This window comes from Cornus florida, unplaced genomic scaffold (assembly GCF_030987335.1).
Source record: "Cornus florida cultivar Cherokee Brave unplaced genomic scaffold, ASM3098733v1 CherokeeBrave_3.0.0_Hap2_Chr11, whole genome shotgun sequence".
NCBI lineage: Eukaryota > Viridiplantae > Streptophyta > Magnoliopsida > Cornales > Cornaceae > Cornus > Cornus florida.
Window position 1 is genome coordinate 26,217,138 of NW_026775581.1, and position 18,944 is coordinate 26,236,081.

The 18,944-nt window shown below is 36.8% G+C and overlaps 1 protein-coding gene across 1 annotated transcript; it reads left to right on the forward strand.

The window, feature by feature from the left end:
* LOC132282885 (ras-related protein Rab7) lies at positions 1–18,112 on the forward strand. The gene is made up of 7 exons (XM_059784700.1): positions 1–168; positions 593–619; positions 716–815; positions 14,805–14,951; positions 15,039–15,119; positions 15,256–15,401; positions 17,803–18,112. Exons 1-7 carry the CDS (start codon positions 116–118, stop codon positions 17,870–17,872), a joined length of 624 nt encoding a protein of 207 aa, XP_059640683.1. The 5' UTR covers positions 1–115; the 3' UTR covers positions 17,873–18,112.
* The last annotated feature ends 832 nt before the right edge of the window (positions 18,113–18,944 follow it).

Consider the following 18,944-nt stretch of genomic DNA (forward strand, 5'->3'; position numbering starts at 1 on the left):
TTGGTCGGTCTATCATTTCTGTCCCCAATTCAAATCAGAGACTCTCTCTAGAAAATTACACTTTCAATTACAAAATCCTCCGCTTCCAATCTCTTCTCTTCTAAGGTCTCAATCCATGGCTTCTCGAAGGCGCATGCTTCTCAAGGTCATCATCCTCGGAGACAGCGGGTATGTCAACCTTTTATCTCATCTCAGATTCCCTCCTGTTTTCTGTTTGGTTCTCGAGGAAACTGAACAATAATATTATATTCAAAGAAAATTTCAAATCTTGTCTCTCGTGTTGTTTTGGCTTCCAAAGCAAGATGATTGTCTTTTGCAATTATTAAGGGAACGAAATTGTGGAAAACAAATCTGAGTGTCGAGAATTTAGTAGCTTCTCTCTTATTACTACTTTTGTCTCTGTAATCTTTAAGATCAACGCTGCCTGTTCTCGTTCAATTTACGTTATGTGTTCAGATGCAATGTATTACTTGAAAATTCACTTTATTTGTGAAGGTTTTTCTTTTTTCCAATGAGGGTTTATTTATTTATTTTTTTGTTTTGTTAGTTGCATAGAATTTTGTATTAATTTGGATTTGTTTGATTTTGGCAGGGTGGGGAAGACATCCCTCATGAATCAGTATTGTCGTAACCCTAGATTTTGGAATTACGATTGTTTATTGTTTTAGTTGTGTGTAATTTGGTATGTGATCACTACCTAATTTTTTGTATTTAGGTATGTGAATCGTAAGTTCAGTAATCAGTACAAAGCAACTATTGGAGCTGATTTCTTGACAAAAGAAGTTCAATTTAATGATAGGCTGTTCACATTACAGGTGATTTTTTCTGTAATTCTATTATTTTTCCATTCCTTAGTTACTTGTGTAAGTTTGCCAATGGATGCATGTATCATTTATCATAATCAATGTATTGACTAGCATACGTTATTTTGCTTCGAATATCGATTATGATACAGATAATTGAAAGTAGGTGGTTAAATTCCATTTTTATGCTGCGAGAAAGGATGCCTTGTAGAGTAGTTAACATCTATTATCAAGAAGTCCAACAACATTTGTAGAAGCACATATATGGTTAGTGTCCATTATCAATTTTCTAGCTATATGGAATTTCCAAAATATGGTGGTTGTAAATCTAGCAGGCCAGCTGCTGGGTGCTTAGAGTAGAGAATGTTTCCACCCAATATCTCTTTTGCCTTTTGATATGGATTTTTGGAGTATTGACAGATTTTTGAAGTTTAATAAGAGAAAAAATTACTTGAATCTAGTGTTAATGGTAGGTAGCTTCACATGTATTCTGGGATTGGATGCAGAATGTGGGAATAGAAGGAAAAAAATAAAAATAGTAACAAAACTTTTACCTTCTACACTTGTTCGTCAAATGTGGCTCAGTATTTATACACACAGACATGGTGTATTACTACACAACAATGGAGGGCCATTTTTTTCTTTGATCCCACTCCTAGTCCCACCTCCCGCAACCACCTAATTCCATGAGATTGTTCGGATTTTTGAGTTGAAGTGTCAATTGAAGTGCTAGGTTTTGCAAGGTGAAGATTTAGGAACAATGGGACTACGAAGATAGCAATTGCCTTTTGCAAGGTGTGAATTGGGAATCGGAAGGCAAAGTTAGCACCAAGATCTACTGGGCCCTTTGAGATCACGGAGAAGATTGGGCATGTGGCTTACAGATTGGCCCTACCCCTAGCTTGTTAGCAGTTCATGATGAATTTCACGTGTCTATGTTGAGGAAGTGCCTGAGGGATGAGTCACAGGTGGTCAATCAAGACACGATAGTGCTACCTTCGGATGTGTCATATGTTGTGATGGGGTGGTGAAACAACTCGACGCAAGGAGATAGCCTTAGTGAAAGTATTGTGGAGCAACCATAGGAGGATGAAGCCTCTTGGGAAATAGAGTCAGAGATGAGGAGAAATATTTGCAATTGTTTGAACCAGGTGCGCAAATTTCGAGGACAATATTTATTTTAAGGAGTGTAGTATGTAATGACCCTAAATTTAATTAGGTAAATCTGTTTCTTTGTTTAGGACAATATGATATCATTACTTTATTAATAGTTGGATTAGTTTACTATCCCTGATTGGGATAATGCAATTTTGAAAGCATACTAAATGGGTATCCAAACAAGGGGATAAGATACCCAGTATAAGTGTGAAAGGCATTTGGAACTAGGGTTTCACCATTTCCTCTATCATTTTTGATAAAGGAAGAAATTGAAGAAGGGAAGAAGTATTGAGAGAGAAGAAGAAAACTAACAAGGAAATAATTATATCTTGTATTGTAAATGTTATTCTCTTATCTTCACAATAATTACTCCCTCTGTCCCAAAATAAGTGTCCACCTTTCCATTTTTATCCGTCCCAAAATAAGTGTCTCATTTGAAAAGTCAATGTACTATTTTTTGTAACATTACCAATTTAACCTTCTTGTATTGAACCTATGAAAAGTTAACCATCATATCAATGTGGACCCACTGGGGGTAAATTTGTTAATTCATTCACTACTAATACAATAATAAATAAAAAAAATCATTCTCTTAAAAAGTTAGATTCCCAAAAAAGGACACTTGTTTTGGGACAGAGGGAGTGTTATATTTTGTTATTTAGAATTCACAAATTAAATTTAGAAAATGATCATGTAAGCTCAATACTCTATATACATGGGTTTTGTGTATTTGTGATTAACTTGTTTAAGGGATTTTGATGGTAATTGATTATGGTGAGGGGATTGACGTAAGCCTTAATATAACTTGTTTAGATCCAAACTTTTTGTACTTTGTGTTAATGACACTATCATATATACATACATATATATATATATCTGAACAGTGATCATAACTTAGATGAATCTATGCTTAGATGAATTTATGTGAATTCATGGGTTGACGATGAGTACAGGAGAATTGATAGTATTCTTTGACGATCTTAGTGTTGTATTGTATAACCATCATGAGTGATTGAAGTAATTTGATGTGGTTTGTGGCTGTTGTGAAGAAAATGAGGGTTTGAAACCCCAGAAATTTTGAATTTGGGGACAACTAAACTAGACCTTGGTTTTGGGGGACTCTTGGTCCAAGATGTTGTATGATCCATGGGGTTTGGTTGGTACAGGTTGTGACTGGTTTGGTGGCCGTGGGTTGCTTGAAAAGATGGTGGAACTGGCTGGTAGTGTACAGGGACGGAGTGCAAAACGTTTTGGGTCTTTATTTGGAGAAGAAGACCTTTTCAATCTGGCCAGCAACTTCCCCATGTGCGTCGGCGATGTTAGTAATACAATTTAGTATTAATTTTTAGTCCATGCATTCATAGGATGTGTGTGTGTGTGGTACCAGTGAGGATAATGGCGATGCAAAGGTTGTGATGGCCGCATTGTGTGTGTGTCCTAATATTTTTGATGCACCAATTTTGTGAGCTAAGCGAGCTCAAGCGGTGGTATTGTGAAAGTGTCCCTTGGGTTGGTTGTGCATCTCCATACCACTTGATAAGTGCTTTGGTACCTATCACTACAATAGATGATGAGTGGGGTTGTGTATCTCCTCCACATTACTGGGAGAGTTGTGCATTCTCCTTGCTACAAGAAAAACAAAGTGTGTGGATTTGATTAAGAGTTTAGAAACGCACAACGGGTTTTAGTTGCATCTTGATCATGCATTTAGAGTACATACTATTGTTAACACACAAAGTTTGAATCTAAACAAGTTCTGTTAAGGCTTACGTCAATCCCTTCACTATAATCAATTACTATCAAAATCCCTTAAATAATAGTACATATATTTAATCACAGATACACAAAACCTATGTATAAACTATCGGGCTTACATGATCATTTTTCAAATTTAATTTGTGAATTCTAAATACCGAAATATAATTATTATTGTGAAGAAGATAGAATTCTACTTACAGTATAAGATGTAATCCTTTCCTTGCTAGGTTGCTTCCCCTCTCTCAAGACATCTTCCCTTCAATTTCTTTCTTTGTCTATAATGGTAAAGGAAATGGTGAAACCCTAGTTGCAAATGCTTTTCACTTTTATACTTCGGATCATATCTCCTTGTTTGGATATCCATTTAGCATGCTTTCAAATTTGCATTATCCCAACAAGGGATAGTAGACTAATCTTACTATTAATATAGTGACAATATCATATTGTTCTCAACAAAGAAACACATTTACCTCATTAAATTTTAGGGGCATTACACTTTGAGAAGCCATTGGCCATGTGTTCTCACCGTATGCTATGGATAACACAAAGTATGTGTATATGTACATATTTATTTATATATACTCAAACACATGGTTATATATAGCTCTGTTTTTTCTTATGAATAATAAACCCAATTATTGTCGAATTGGGGTAATATTGATTCAATCCATGGAATCAATATTGACTGCTTCATAGGCGTCAAGTATGTATAATTATTGTTTCATATTTATACATCTCATGTATATACCTAGATATTGTTTCGTATTTATACATCTTATGTATATACCTAGATTTTATGTATATGTTTGAAGTCAATTGTCACGATTGGCGGCAAACGAGTCATTCTCTTCGTATAGATTTGCATAGAGGAATACATGGTGAAGTTTGAAGTTCATTGTAGTAAATCTATGGGTGGTGGTTTGAAGGTCATTGCTGCTGCTCTTGTTTTTGTGTGTGATTTTGATGGTGGAGTCGAGAGAAACATGTGTGCGAGAGAAACAGAGGCAGTTGTGGTGACAGAAGAAGTGAGGAATGGAGGCAATTTTTTTTGGATATATATGGGTATATATATATCTATAGAGAGAGAGGAGGAGATGGTGATTGTTGTGCCAGAGGATGGAAGGAACAGTTCAAAGAGAGAAATTGAGGAGGAAAAATATTAGGGATAGAGAAGGGTATAGAAAAGAAAATATGGATGGTAAGAGAGGGTAAAATAATCCAACAACATGCAATTGTTAAGGGCTGTTAGGTGACAAACACTGATAAGGGTGCAAGAGTGATTTAAAAAAAAAGTTTCATCCAATATTGATTACCCCAAACCTTAGAGGAGTTTAGGGTAATTTACACCCCCCTGACTTGCCGATGGAAGAAGGGGCCTTCACTTGGTCCAGTGGTAGAGAGATTCACACACTCTCTCGACTAGATAGATTCCTTTTGTCTGGTGATTGGGAGGAAAATTTTCCGGATGCGGTGCAAACGGCGCTTGCTAGACCAATTTCAGATCATATTCCATTGGTTTTAGATTGTGGGGGATTACGGAAGAGGAGATCTTCCTTTCGATTTGAGAATATGTGGCTTCGAGCGGAGGACTTTATTAAGAGGGTTCGTTCTTGGTGGGAGGGTTATGATGTACGTGGCACTTCAAGTTTTATCCTTGCGGGTAAGTTGCGACGCTTTAAGGAAGACATTAAAAGGTGGAATAAGGAGGAGTTCGGGAACTTGCCCTCTCTTTTCCCCCACTTTTCAGGATTGCTATGTACAGACACGCCTTGGTGTTTGACTGTTATCGCCTTGATAGTGGGAGAATGTCCTGGATTGTGCGCTTTGTGAGGAATTTTCCAGATTGGGAGATTGAGGACATCGTTGGTTTTTAGGAGATTGTGGATGGTGTTCCTAATTCTATTGTGTGGTTTCCTTACTCCCAGGGCCGCTGTGAGGTTTGTTCTTTCTAAGGTGTCTTATGGAGGCTCAAGGGGTTTTGTTCCTGTAGAAGGCTATTTGGCATTCTAAGGCCCCTCTTAAAGTGGCATTCTTTGCATGGGCATCTGTGCTTTGGAAGATTTTAACCCAAGATAATATGATGATGAGGAGACAAGTAGTGGTTAACTGATGTTGCATGTGCTTGGGATTGTTGGGTTTTGATGTTGGGTTTGTTTGGGGTTTAGTGGGTTATGCCCATGTCTTCCAGAGGCTTGATTGAGGCTATACAGTGGGGACACAAGCTCGAGATTTTTGGAGGGTCACGCCCTAGTGCATTTGGTTGGTGTTTATAGCTTGAAAGAAATAGGAGATCCTTTGAAGGAAAGGAAACCCTCTATTGGTGCGCTCAGTGTTATTAAACGATCAAGGCGTACCAAGGCGCTAGAGGTCCTTCGGAGCCTAGGCGCGAGACACACGGCAAGACGTGCACCTTAGTGAAGTGAGGCGCACAATCGAAAATTTAAAATAAACATTCATATCTCAGAAGTCATATCAATATTCTAAAAATTAATATCAAATATAAAAAAGTAAATACATCAACTAAACAAGCATCCAACAACCATAAAACAAAGCACAATGTTGTTTTCTTGAAAGGCAAAGCATAATTTGTTTTTTTGAATGGTAAAACAGAGCATAAAAAGAAATAAATTTATTAACAAAAAAAAAAAAACTGCTAACAAGAAAAGAAAAGAAAAAACAGAGCCAAAAAAAAAAAGACGCAGAGACGGAAGAAGTAGATGAAGAGAGATAAGTAGACGAGAAGAGAGAGAAAGTGTTAAAGAAAAAAAGGAGAAAAAACCGAGCCCCACCAAAAAAAGAAGACTAAGAGAGAAGAGAATTAGACGAAGATAGAGATGTAAACAAAGATAAGGAGAGAGAAGTAAAGAAGAAGAAAGAACTGACGTGGCTTCGTCATTCATCTCTGCAACTAGGGTTTCGTCGTTCATCTCACATCTCACTCTTTTTCTGTTTGGTTGACGCTTTGACTCTTGGGCTTTCTTATTTGTTTATTCTTTTGAATAAAAGTTTCTTCTCTCGAATGCTTTGGCTTTCTTCTTTGTTTATTAAGTTGCCAAAAGTACCATTTTTGGCTTAAGAAATAGAATAATCATAGTTTTTTTAAAAAATCAGCGAGGCACGCTTGACAAATAGGACGAGGCGCAACCGAGGCGCGCACCTAGTAAACATCAGTGAGCCTGGGATGAGAACAGGCGTTAGACTTGAGCCTCGAGCCTAGGCGCGCCTTTAACAACACTGGGTGTGCTGAAGTTCTCCATTATTAGCACTCTTTTTAGCTGGGTTCCAGGGAAAAATTGTAAATCCATGGATGACATAGTTGATTTTTTGGACTTTTGAGAGTTTAGAGGTCCTATTTGGCCTTGTGTAGCTTTTGAGGGATTACCACACCCCCACCCCCCCCCAAAAAAAAAAAAAAAAAAAACCTCTTATATCTTTTAAGGAGAATTTTGAAACTAAATGTTATGTTGTGTAGATTTTGTGTTGCATTGATAAATCAGCATACTGTTGATTGCAATTTGAATAAAGTATCCGTCTCTTTGGCATTATCATCTATTTTACTAGATATTATCATCTTCTTCTTTTTTTTCCCTTTTTTGATTAGTAGGATATTTTTTTTTCCTGAATAAGATAAGATTTTATTGACGAAGACACTATGATACAAAGTACAAGCAAGGCCAACCCTTAAAAGCAGAAGCTAAAAGCATGAAACAAAGGCAACAGAAGGATAGATCAATACATTGCTATAAGGAAAAATAAAAATGATGAATCAAACAAGGTCAGCAAGTTGAGTATCAGATAAATCCATTATCTCCCACCAGCAGCTTCTTGCAATAGCTTTAGCAGTGGTGGATTTGCCTTGGTGCAGTCTCAAGTTCCTCTCTGTGCATAGATACCAAAGTACAGTAGGAAAGATGAGCCAATGCAGTTTTTGAGTGAAGTTTTGAGCAAGAAACCAGTCTTGTAATTGAACCAGATTGTTGCAATAGAATGTGTTCAAATGGGAATGCAGCCAAAAAAAATAAAAAATTTACTACACAAGGACTGAATAGGGCCCCTAAACTCTCAATATATCCAAAAAAATTAACTATCTTCCCCATAGATTTGCAACCAATATTTCCAACAAAAAATAGAACTAATTATATAGAATTTTAGTGCCCCAATAGGATTCACCTCACCATCAAAGGATCTCCTATTCCATTTCATCCAAAGACACCACTACACACACAAGGATGCAACCCTCCAAAAATCTTGGGCTTGGGAGCTCACTTTACATCCTCTCCAAGCATCTATCGTGCCTCTTAAGGACCGAGGCATAACCCACTGGATCCCAAAAGGACTCAAAGCAGCACCCAACTGTCTCGGGCCACTGGACAATGCAAAAGGAGACGATCTACTGTCTCTTCATCTCTCTTGCACATGCAACACCAGTTTACAATAACCTATCTCCTCCTCAGGTTCGGGCGTCAAAATCTTCCCTAGAACTACCATCCAAACAAAGAAAGCCACCTTGAGCGGGCCCTTGGTGCGCTAAACAGCCTTCCATGGAAAGGAAGGCCCCGAAGCATCTGACAGACTCTTGTAGAAAAAGCGAACATGGAACCTCCCCTATGAAGAGGGCACCCAAATCCAGGAGTCAGGCCCATTGCCATCCATCTCCTGATGATAGAGCAACTCCAAAAACCTCATGGCATCCTCTAACTCCCAGACCTGAAAGTTTATCACAAAGCGCACATCCCAAGTCAGCCTTCCACTATCAAACCGATAATAGTCGGCAACCAAGGCTTGTCTATCCGAGGCAATGCGGAAGAGCCTAGGGAAAGAGAATGCCAACAAACGTTTTCCGCACCAAGTTTCATTCTCTTGAACAGCTTGAGATTTTGGAGAGCCGGCAATTGAAAGTTACATCCTCTCTAATTTCTAATAGTTTAGGGCCCGTTTGGCATGCGATATGTTTTAGGCGTTATGGTTTTAGTCAATACCAAAACAACCGTTTTGGTATAGGAGTGTTTTGGGTTGAAATCGGAATCATGTTTGGTAAGAAAATTTTGTTTTGGGAAATTCGGAAACAGAAACATAGAAAATTTTGTTTTGGGAAATTGTGTAATGATTTGTAGTACTTGTTTCAATAGAACTTTTATGAAATAGGGTAATATGAAAATTGGCTAGTATTTTTAAGCCATCCATTGTGCAGTAATCTGAAAGTGACATTACATTGTGCACAAATCTGAATTTTTTTTTTCTTTCCAGAATGGGATATTTTTATAGATTTTTCAGAATAAAAATAATAGTACAAGATGTCAACAGAGAGGCATCCCTCCCATTACAAAACTGAAATGGAAAAAGCCCATTTCCAATGACTTACAGAAAAAAAACCTCAACATTCCTAACAACTCATAAAGATCTATGAGAAAAATGAAGAACTTACCAAACAATAGCATTAGCAGCAGTAGAGACATTCTCTCTGGTTCCCCGATGTAGAGAGGCATTTCTTTCCATCCATATCTTCCAAATATAGGCTGAGAAGACGCACTTTAAGACCTTGGACTTGTAGCTCTTGCCATGAGATTGCTGCAGAACCACTCCACAAGCTGATTTATGGAGTGAAAAATCAACCCTGGAAATTGCATCATATTAGTCACAGCCTGCCACACTTCAATAGCAAAAGGACGTGCAAAATAGATGATCATTTGAGTCTTCATCCTTGTAACAGTTGTGACGCACAGCCCAGAAAAACCTCTCATTTTCAAGTCAACGAATGAAAGATTTTTGTTGTGCATGATGATGGCAACCATGACTGCCACCCTTGGTCTGCTATATTTCCAGCAAAGAGCATGCCAATTAACTGGTTGACCTCTTGTCCTACAGGCTGACTAAGCAATTTTCAAGCTGAATGTGCCATGTTTCCAAATAATCTCATCCGGAGCATCCTTCAATTCAATGGTAGCAATGAACTCACTAACTTCATTTGGGAAAAATGGTGGAAAAGACCAGACTCCATTGTCAATAATGGTGTCTACCAATGCATCTCTATCAAAATTTCTGAAAATGGTGGCTCCAAATCTTTGAACCAATGACAACCCTGCACTCCAAGGGTCATTTAACAGGTTAAAAGAAGTCCCATTGCCTAATTTGAAACTGACATTTTCCTGAATGAACTCCCTGATCTCCAAGATTTGCTTCCAAACTGTTGAATCTTGAGCTTTAGGTAAAACAGTCCAGAAATGAGCATGCTGTAAGTATCTAGCATGCAACCATTTCACCTGAAGATTGTCTTTTTTTTTTTCACAAAATCCTAGCATATAGATACTTTGGCTGCAAAATCAATGTGACCAACTGCACTAATATGAAAATTACATTGTCAACCAAATGCAGTAATCTCAAAATTACATTGGCTACATTGTGCACTAATCTGAAATTTACATTGGCAACCTAGTGCACTAATCTGAAAATTACATTTGCTACATTGTTCAGAAATCTGAAAAGTACATTGGCATACAAAATTGGAGAGTAGCATTCCAGCAATACAAAATTGTGCAGTAATCTGTGAGTATAGCATTCAACAGCATTGGAGAGTAGAGTTGCAAAACCTCAACAGAAATAGATATATCAACTCAGTAGCACACAGCGTCCAAAGAGCAAAATTGAACTTAGCACCATCACAACAGATGAGATGGTTAGAAGTAAGACATAATGTATTTGTACAAAAAAATTTAATTAGATCAAATTAGAAGATGCTTGATATGTCTTTTTTTTACCTTTTTTCATAGACATTGGCTACACATTAGCTACTCCAGAGACCAACCAAGTAGTACCACAATTGAACTCAGCAACAACACATCAAAGTGACACCACAATTAGAACACAATCAATACCACCAAATATTACTGAAACAGAACAAATTTTGGTATATTTTTTTTTTTGCTTTTTTTCTGACTCAGTGCCTACTCTTTAGCTACTCCACAGACCAACCAAGTAGTACCACCACAATTAATCTCAGAAACAACACATCAAAGTGACACCACAATTAGAACACCCTTAATAGCTAATATTACTGATATTTTTAATAACAAACTTTTTTCAACTGCCAGCACAGCAGCAAGCAAGCAAATGCCAGTTGCATTGCAAAATTTCAGAGAAAGAGCATTGTAGTACACTCCAAATATTTGATCCAGTAGACAACAAATATCTATCATCAGCAACTGCCAGTTGCATTGCATAAATTATAAGACTGAATTGACAATAGCAACAACAGATGAATTAAAACCATTGACCAACCAAGTAGCATAGTAGCTCATGCTCAGTCAAAGTCCACAGTTTGTGTACACAACAACATCCAAACCACGTGCACATAGTATAATATTTATTTTATCTTTCTGTCCTTATTGTTTTCTTGATTCCATCTTACAATATTTATTTTATCAAGTCCATTATTATAATATGCTTTGGTGCTTTCATTTATTTAAATCACACCACTTGGATTAATAAATTTTACAACTCCCAAACTTCCAATGGGCATCAGAATCTTCTACACTATAAAATGTAAATTTCAGGCAGCTGTAATATATCACGTAGAGAGAGAAGAGTTTTAAGGCCATTGAAGGGACGATAGAGGCAAGCACTGCACAACAGAGATTTATAACCAAACTGAAAAAATTAAATAGATTGTTTGTATATTGAGTTCCCAACTTCCCACTGTTATATCTATAATATATGATCATTGGAGGTATATGTAATATATGATTATTGTGTATTTTATTTAAAGGTTGACCAAGTTAGTTGTACTTAAGTACACATGGGCATGGGTCTTATAGTGATGAGAAACCAGAATTTTAATTATTAAAATTTTATTTCACTATTAATGTTTTTTTTTAAGATCAAGTCTTTCTTTAAATTCTTACTTTGAATGAGTTAGAGAAGAGCCTTATGAAACATTAAACCTGTATCGGCTACTGACCATGGTGGTGATCTATTTTGAGTTTCAATTGGGAACTCATTATTTGAGTTTGGGTTGGAAACTCATGCTTTATCCATTATGTGGTTAATGACGAAGTGTCATGGTTGATATTTCAGGGGAAGTATGAATCACTTAAGAATAAAATATGATAATCTATCCACCATTCCTATTGCGAGATTGCTTTCAAACAAACACACAACAACAAACAAAGAAAATGCAGAGATCGATAACACAATTGCAAAGAAATACCTTTGATATGCTCGCCAAAGAACAACTAGGGTTTTAGATTTACGTCTCAGAAGTAGAGATCAGAGAGAAGCCAGAGCAAAACCTTTGCAGAGAAATACCTACGATGTGCTCGCCACAGAAGAACTAGGGTTTCAGATTCGTGTCACAGAAACAGAGAACAGAGAGAAACCAGAGCAACACAAAGCTTGGATCTGAAGTCGTGAACGAAGAACTAGGGTTCCTTTGCTCTTTCAATCGCCTCAAACAAGCTCAGAGATCAGAGAGAAACGAGATGAAGCAGAAGTGACCTCTACCGAAATGAGAGGGGAAAACCTTATTAGGGTTTCGAGATGTAAATCGCCCTTCAATCGAACCAGGAAGTAAAGTTTCAATCAATGAAGCCTTGGTCAAACAATAGAACAGACATAAACAATAGGGGACACTATTAAATTTGGATGCGGAAGTAAGAAATGCAAATAGAATAAGGGAAGAGAGAAAAATGCAAATACAAAAAGGGAAGAGAGAAAAATGGAGAACACAGGCATATACATGGTTCGGCACTAAGGCTTATATCGATGGACAAAGGGCCACTAAAGGCTACATTTCTATTATTCAGATGTGTATTTTGCTCGAGTACAAAGAGCCTATATATAGGCATGGTGAAGATAAGAATATATGAAAGGTGTACAATAGTTAAAGGAGGCACCTTGATTCGTGGAGGATTATATAGAAATATTTATAGTTTGAAGGAAAAGCCAGAACTACGCCGGGAAAGGAATATGAAGACATACAAAATATGCTCCATGATAATATTTCCAATACTCCCCCTCAAATTCTAGATGGGATTACAAGAACAATTTGGCTCTGATACCATGTTAAATTTGGATGCGGAAATAAGAAATGCAAATAGAATAAGGGAAGAGAGAAAAATGCAAATAGGTTAAGGGAAGAGAGAAAAATGGAGAACACAGGCATATACATGGTTCGGCACTAAGGCGTACATCCATGGACAAAGAGTCACTAAGGGCTACATTTCTATTATTTAGATGTGTATTTCACTTGAGTACAAAAAGCCTAGATATAGGCATGGTAAAGATAAGAATATATAGAAGATGTACAATAATGGAGACACCGTGATTGGTGGAGGATTTTATAGAAATATTTATAGCTTGAAGGAAATAAACTGGATCACCGTAACTGGTGGAGGATTTTGCTCCACGATTATATAGAAATATTTATATATTTCAATAGAAACAACAGATTTCCAGAGAAATTTGTTCGATCCGTGGTCTACGACCATGATTAGAGAGGAGAGATGTAAATCGCCTTCAATTACTTCAGACGAGAGCAGAGAGGAGAGAGAAACGGAGGCCAAAAATGATAGGGTTTTGAGAAAAAAATATGTTATATGCCTCTTGCCTCTGCTACAGTATCTGATATAAGTTTGATATAGGTTTGGGCTTCTGATATCTCCGCTACAGTGTACATAACACCAATATCAGCAATATGGTGATATGGGTTTTGGGCCAATAATCTGATATGTTATTATACTGTTGCGATTTAAATTGGTCTGCCGCAACTATGATATAGGCTCAAATTGTGAAACCAAAACACCAAAACCAATATCAAACCCAATGCCAAACGGGCCCTTAAGTTTTTAGTATAGTTTGTCATTTAACATGCTATAAAAGTAGATCAGGTTCTAAGCTTGAATCTCACTGCCAACTTGGTAATCATAATTGATATATGTGGTTAGCCGACTTACCGTAGAGAATTTGTCCATGCCTGATGAGGCGTGGTTGAGGATATAAATAATCAAGTGACACTGTCTAACAATTTAACCTTTTGGAAAAGCTGATTGTTAACATTTATTGAAGCAAGCAGATTGAAAACACAAGTCTTCTTTAAGAAAGACTAGGGTTACTCCAATCAACGTCAAAGACTAGATTTCTAAAGGAAAATCTAGAAGAAAGCCTGAAGAATTGTTTAGAAACTGATAATATCTCAAATTATACTGATTTAGGATTGATTACAGCAGATAAGAGGGCTTTTCTTACTATTAATGGCACTACCTTTTCCTAGACTGACTATCAAAATGCCCATAAAGCATTAATGACAACTTATACTATTCCCAGGACAGTTTCAGATTTCCCATGTAATAATTAAAATCTTGACTAGACTCAACATCAGTCATGAACATGGAACTCGCAGATTCAAATGGTGTGACCTATGAAAGGGCTTGCTGTAATTTTTTATTAGGATATTATGATGGTGCTAACCTCCCACTCAGCGATTATGCTCTCTTTTTTTTTTTTTTGGTTGCGTTTGCCTGTGCCAGAGAGAGAGAGATGGCAGGTTTCTCTCGTCTGTAGTCTGTACCATACTACCACATGAAATTAGCATGTGATCGGAATTTGCCTTTTGGAAGGAGGGAAAAGAAATTCAGTATGTGATCCCTAAATCTGAGGTGGCAATCCCTAAATTCAGTTGGGGTTTGAGCCCCACCCTTTCTACCCTTAAAAAAGAAGAAGAAGAAGGCTGTAACCTAGTGGTACTTTCCTCGCATTTTAAAGTAGAAGGTCAAGAATTCACGTCTTCATAAGAGCAGAGCAAAGTGGGTGCGTCAGTCTCAACTAGGAAGAAAAGAAAAATTATTGTATGGAAATTTAAATGACTCCATGAAGGGAAAACAAAGAAAAAGAGAGTATGTGAAGTGGAACGAAGCATGCCTATGAAATGTCAATTTATATTCTGTCTTTTATTTATTTGTTTATAATTCTAATGCTAACATTGTTTTAATATTGAGAAAGCAGATATGCTTGAGATTAATGGTTATTATTCAGAGGCAAAGATATGGCAATAGGTTTTTTTGTATTCCTTACTCATTTTCTTCAATTTTTCAGATTTGGGATACAGCTGGGCAAGAAAGGTTTCAAAGCCTTGGTGTGGCTTTTTATCGCGGAGCAGACTGCTGTGTTCTTGTGTATGATGTAAACGTCATGAAATCTTTTGATAATCTCAACAATTGGCGGGAAGAGTTTCTGATTCAGGTATCATTAATCCATTGGTGATTCAGTTTATATCAGATTTCAAAGAACCAGTGATTGAAAGTGAGTTTTTGTGGTTTTGATGTTCAGGCCAGCCCGGCTGACCCTGAAAACTTTCCTTTTGTTGTATTGGGCAACAAGATAGATGTTGATGGTGGCAATAGTCGGGTGGTAAGCATTTTCTCTTCCGTTGACATGCGTTTACTCTCTCATTGAAGGTGTTCTGTTGGCAATCTAGGATGTATGTGCAATCATCATTTTTGGCAATTAAATGGGTTTTTCTATGGGCTCTCTCTTTTGATATCAGGTTTCTGAGAAGAAAGCAAGGGCATGGTGTGCCTCCAAGGGAAATATACCTTACTTTGAGACTTCTGCCAAAGAAGGATTCAATGTGGACGCTGCTTTCCAGTGTATAGCTGATAATGCTCTCAAGAATGAGCCTGAAGAAGAAATGTAAGGATTTTTTTATGCACCTGAATTGTTTGATCTGTTGGGTACGCAAGTATTAGCAACTTCCACCTCCCTCCCTCCCAAAGGAAAAAAGTATTTAAAGTTTTTGGAAAGTCGAAATTGCACTTTGCTTTAATAGTTGTGTAAGACGTAGTAGAGGTTTCATCTAGACAGGACAGTAAAGTCTTTGCACTAGTGTCTTGTTGTATATACCTACGTGTGTGTGTGTGTGTGTAGATAGATTAGGAGAGAGAAAGAGAGAGATTCTCTTTTTGTTATATCAGTTCTCCTTTTTAATGATTAGTGGCTTTGTAGTTGAACATTAAAATTTAGGGATAATTACGCTTACCTCCCCTGTAGATTGCTTAAATAACAAGGACCTCCCTGATGGCTTCAAAAATAACACTGACTGTCAGTGTTGATTTTGACGCGAATGTGTTAAATGTCTATTATAACCATTGTACTTTTATTAATTCAACGTATGGATAAAATAGCATTTTCAAGCTTTCTAAGGGCATTCTCAGGTTTTAAGTAAATTTTGAGCATGATATCAGTAAACAAGAGTGTTATGACAGGGGAGGTAAGGCTTTAAACAAGCCGAGCCGAGTATTGGGATATTTGAGCTCGGCTCGGCTCTTCAGCATGGTGTTTGAGCTCGGCTCGAGCTCGAGCCTAGCTCACACCTCAGTGTTTGAGCTTGGCTTGAATTTGTTCACGAGCCATGCGAGCCGAGCCCGAAGCTCGTTTAAGAGCTATATCACACATTCTTTATATATATACTCCGTATCATATATGCATGTTGAAAGTACAAGTTTACACAAAAACCCAGATTTCCAACAATCATATCTATGCATATGTATAGAAACCCATATTTCACAGGTTTAAATAGAAATCTAGATTTCCAACAATCATATCTATACATATATTATTTTTTATATATATATATATATATATATATATATATATATATATATATTACACCAAGAAAATAGAAATAAATTATGTTGATCTGCGTTCCAAAAAATAGCTTTCTCCTGGATTCCATCATTGTAGATATGTGAGAGAAGAGAGACGCTGATAGAAGGTCGATCACTGTATATATGTATATATCTACGAGAAGATAGACTCTGGTAGAAGATGCTGAGAGAGAGAGAAAAAGACGCTGCAGATGATTCGAAGATGCAGCGCGATGTAAGAGATGTATGTTTAGGGTTAGGAATTAGGATTTCTTTATATATATGTGTGTGTGTGTGTGTGTGTGTGGGCTCATGGGTCTGATTTTTTTTATGGGCCTTAGTTGGGTAAGAGCTAAAAACATAATTCTCTTTCACTTTAAGTGGCCTTACATAAATAGATAAATAGGCCTCATGTATTAAAATAAATGTATAGGTTGTCACTAATATATGTCTTTAGTTATATATTAATGTGTATATTACTACATATGTTTGTGAATGCGTTTACAATCTTTGTTTACGAACACAAACGAGTTTTGTTCACGAACACAAACGAGCCGAGCAGGGGGTGGTTTGAGATTGGTTCATTTATTGATCGAGCTTGAAATTTCTGTTTGAGATTGATTCATTTATTAAACAAACACATGCGAACCGAGCTCGAGCTGTTCGTCGAACGTTTGGTTCATTTACAGCCCTAAGGGGAGGTCAATATTACTCGGACCTAAAGGTTGGTGTTATATTTGAAGCTAGAGGTAAGGTCCATGTTATTTAGGCAATCTACATGGGAGATTAGTGTAATTATCCCTAAAATTTGTCTGCATTTGACAACCTGTTGTAGTAGATTTTAATTATTACATTTTTTTGGCACAATTAAATCCTTCACGGTTTGAAACCTGTATACTTTGTTTTGTTTAACTGTGAAGAATATTCCATTTATGCCTTCATTTATTTGTTCAAAGCAACAAAAATATGAGCGTCCGTTTAAAATTTGATTTGATGTTTATCAGTCCATGACAAGTGAATTTACCTTGGAAAAATTGATGTACCATTTTACTTATCAAAAAAAAAAAAAATTGATGTACCATTTTAAAAGTGCTAGCAGCATCAAGGCACTCTGTCTCTCTGGATTACAAAGGGCTACATTCTTCTATTTTTAAATATATTTTTTTAAGGATTCAAAGTATCAGGTTTAACTCCAACGCATTCATAATTTAATTTTCATGACAGGAATGTAATATCTGGCATGCATCCCAATGTAGGGTTTACTTGTAACAAACTTTTGATTTCTGAGCTAGGGTCTATAAAGTACAATGCATAGTCTTGTAGACTGTATTTACCATATTGTGTCTATTATAATTGCTCTCTTATGTAGTCCCATAAAAATATAACATTTGGTGATGTACAGAACTTATTCTTGGAATACTAATTTGTTACTTTGATCATTGTGAAAGATATCTTCCCGATACCATTGATGTTGCCGGTGGAGGGAGGCAGCAGAGGTCTACAGGCTGCGAATGCTAAATTAGTACATGATTGGCTCTGCTTCTTGGATTGCAGATACAAGTGATTAATATTTTCACCCAGTTGCAAGGAATATTAATATGAGGGCTATTGAGTTCCCATGTGCATAATTAGCGCATCAGAGAAAGCTATTGATTATCTTTATTATTTGTTCATTCAACTTAAAATGTTTATATTTATGTGTGATTTTCATGACATTGTGATTTTACTGGTAAATGGCACTCTTTTGTTTGTGCTCAACTTCTAATGAGTATGTCAAGTGCAGCAGACTAGCAGTCTCCACTGCACGAGCACAACCCTTCGATTTGTGGGCTCCACAGCTCGTATGATGTATACATCCGTCCGTGACTACAAATACAACATTTTGTACCCTTAAATCGTTCCATTGATGGTCCAATCGTGTCAAAACTAATGTTTAGGTTTCTCGTAATATATTAACACATCCGTGTGTGTGCGTGTGCATGTGTTTATTTATTTATTTTTAAATCGAAGAGTCTAAATTGGACTAGTGGTCCAATACCATTGAATAATTTTTCGTTTCTCATGCTACCTTGTTCCAATTTAGTTTTGAGATGACTTCTTTGAATGGTACAACGTGGGAATGACATTATAAGGTTTTTTATTTTAATTTTTTTTAAGTGGGAACATCCCTAGTTTTTAGACAATTGAATCGTTATTCAATGTCTTACTTTTAAGTTTTAAAGTAATGGTGTCGAAATTAGAAATGCGTGGAATCGTTACGGCACGCGATGGTACCATTTTTGCAACAGGGGATCCTGACGCACGAAAGAGCATTGCCCTAGATGCATCTTTAAGTTCCACTGAATGTGCATCAGCTGAAGTACTATTTAAAAAATAACACATTGACATCTACTCTCATTTATAATTTTTTTTTGTTGTCCAAGAGTTCCTCGAATTTCCTTCAAATTTTCAAACTTATCCTTCTGCTTCAAATTTTAAGTTACGGCACGCGATGGTACCATTTCTGCAACAGGGGATCCTGACGCACGAAAGAGCATGGCCCTAGATGCATCTTTAAGTTCCACTGAATGTGCATCAGCTGAAGTACTGT

Excerpts from the sequence above, each read along its gene's own strand:
- LOC132282885 (XM_059784700.1), top strand. The coding sequence starts at position 116 with ATGGCTTCTCGAAGGCGCATGCTTCTCAAGGTCATCATCCTCGGAGAC. Across the intron at positions 620-715 it reads AAGACATCCCTCATGAATCA|GTATGTGAATCGTAAGTTCA; the intron begins GTATTGTCGTAA and ends TTTTGTATTTAG. Across the intron at positions 14,952-15,038 it reads GGGAAGAGTTTCTGATTCAG|GCCAGCCCGGCTGACCCTGA; the intron begins GTATCATTAATC and ends TTTGATGTTCAG.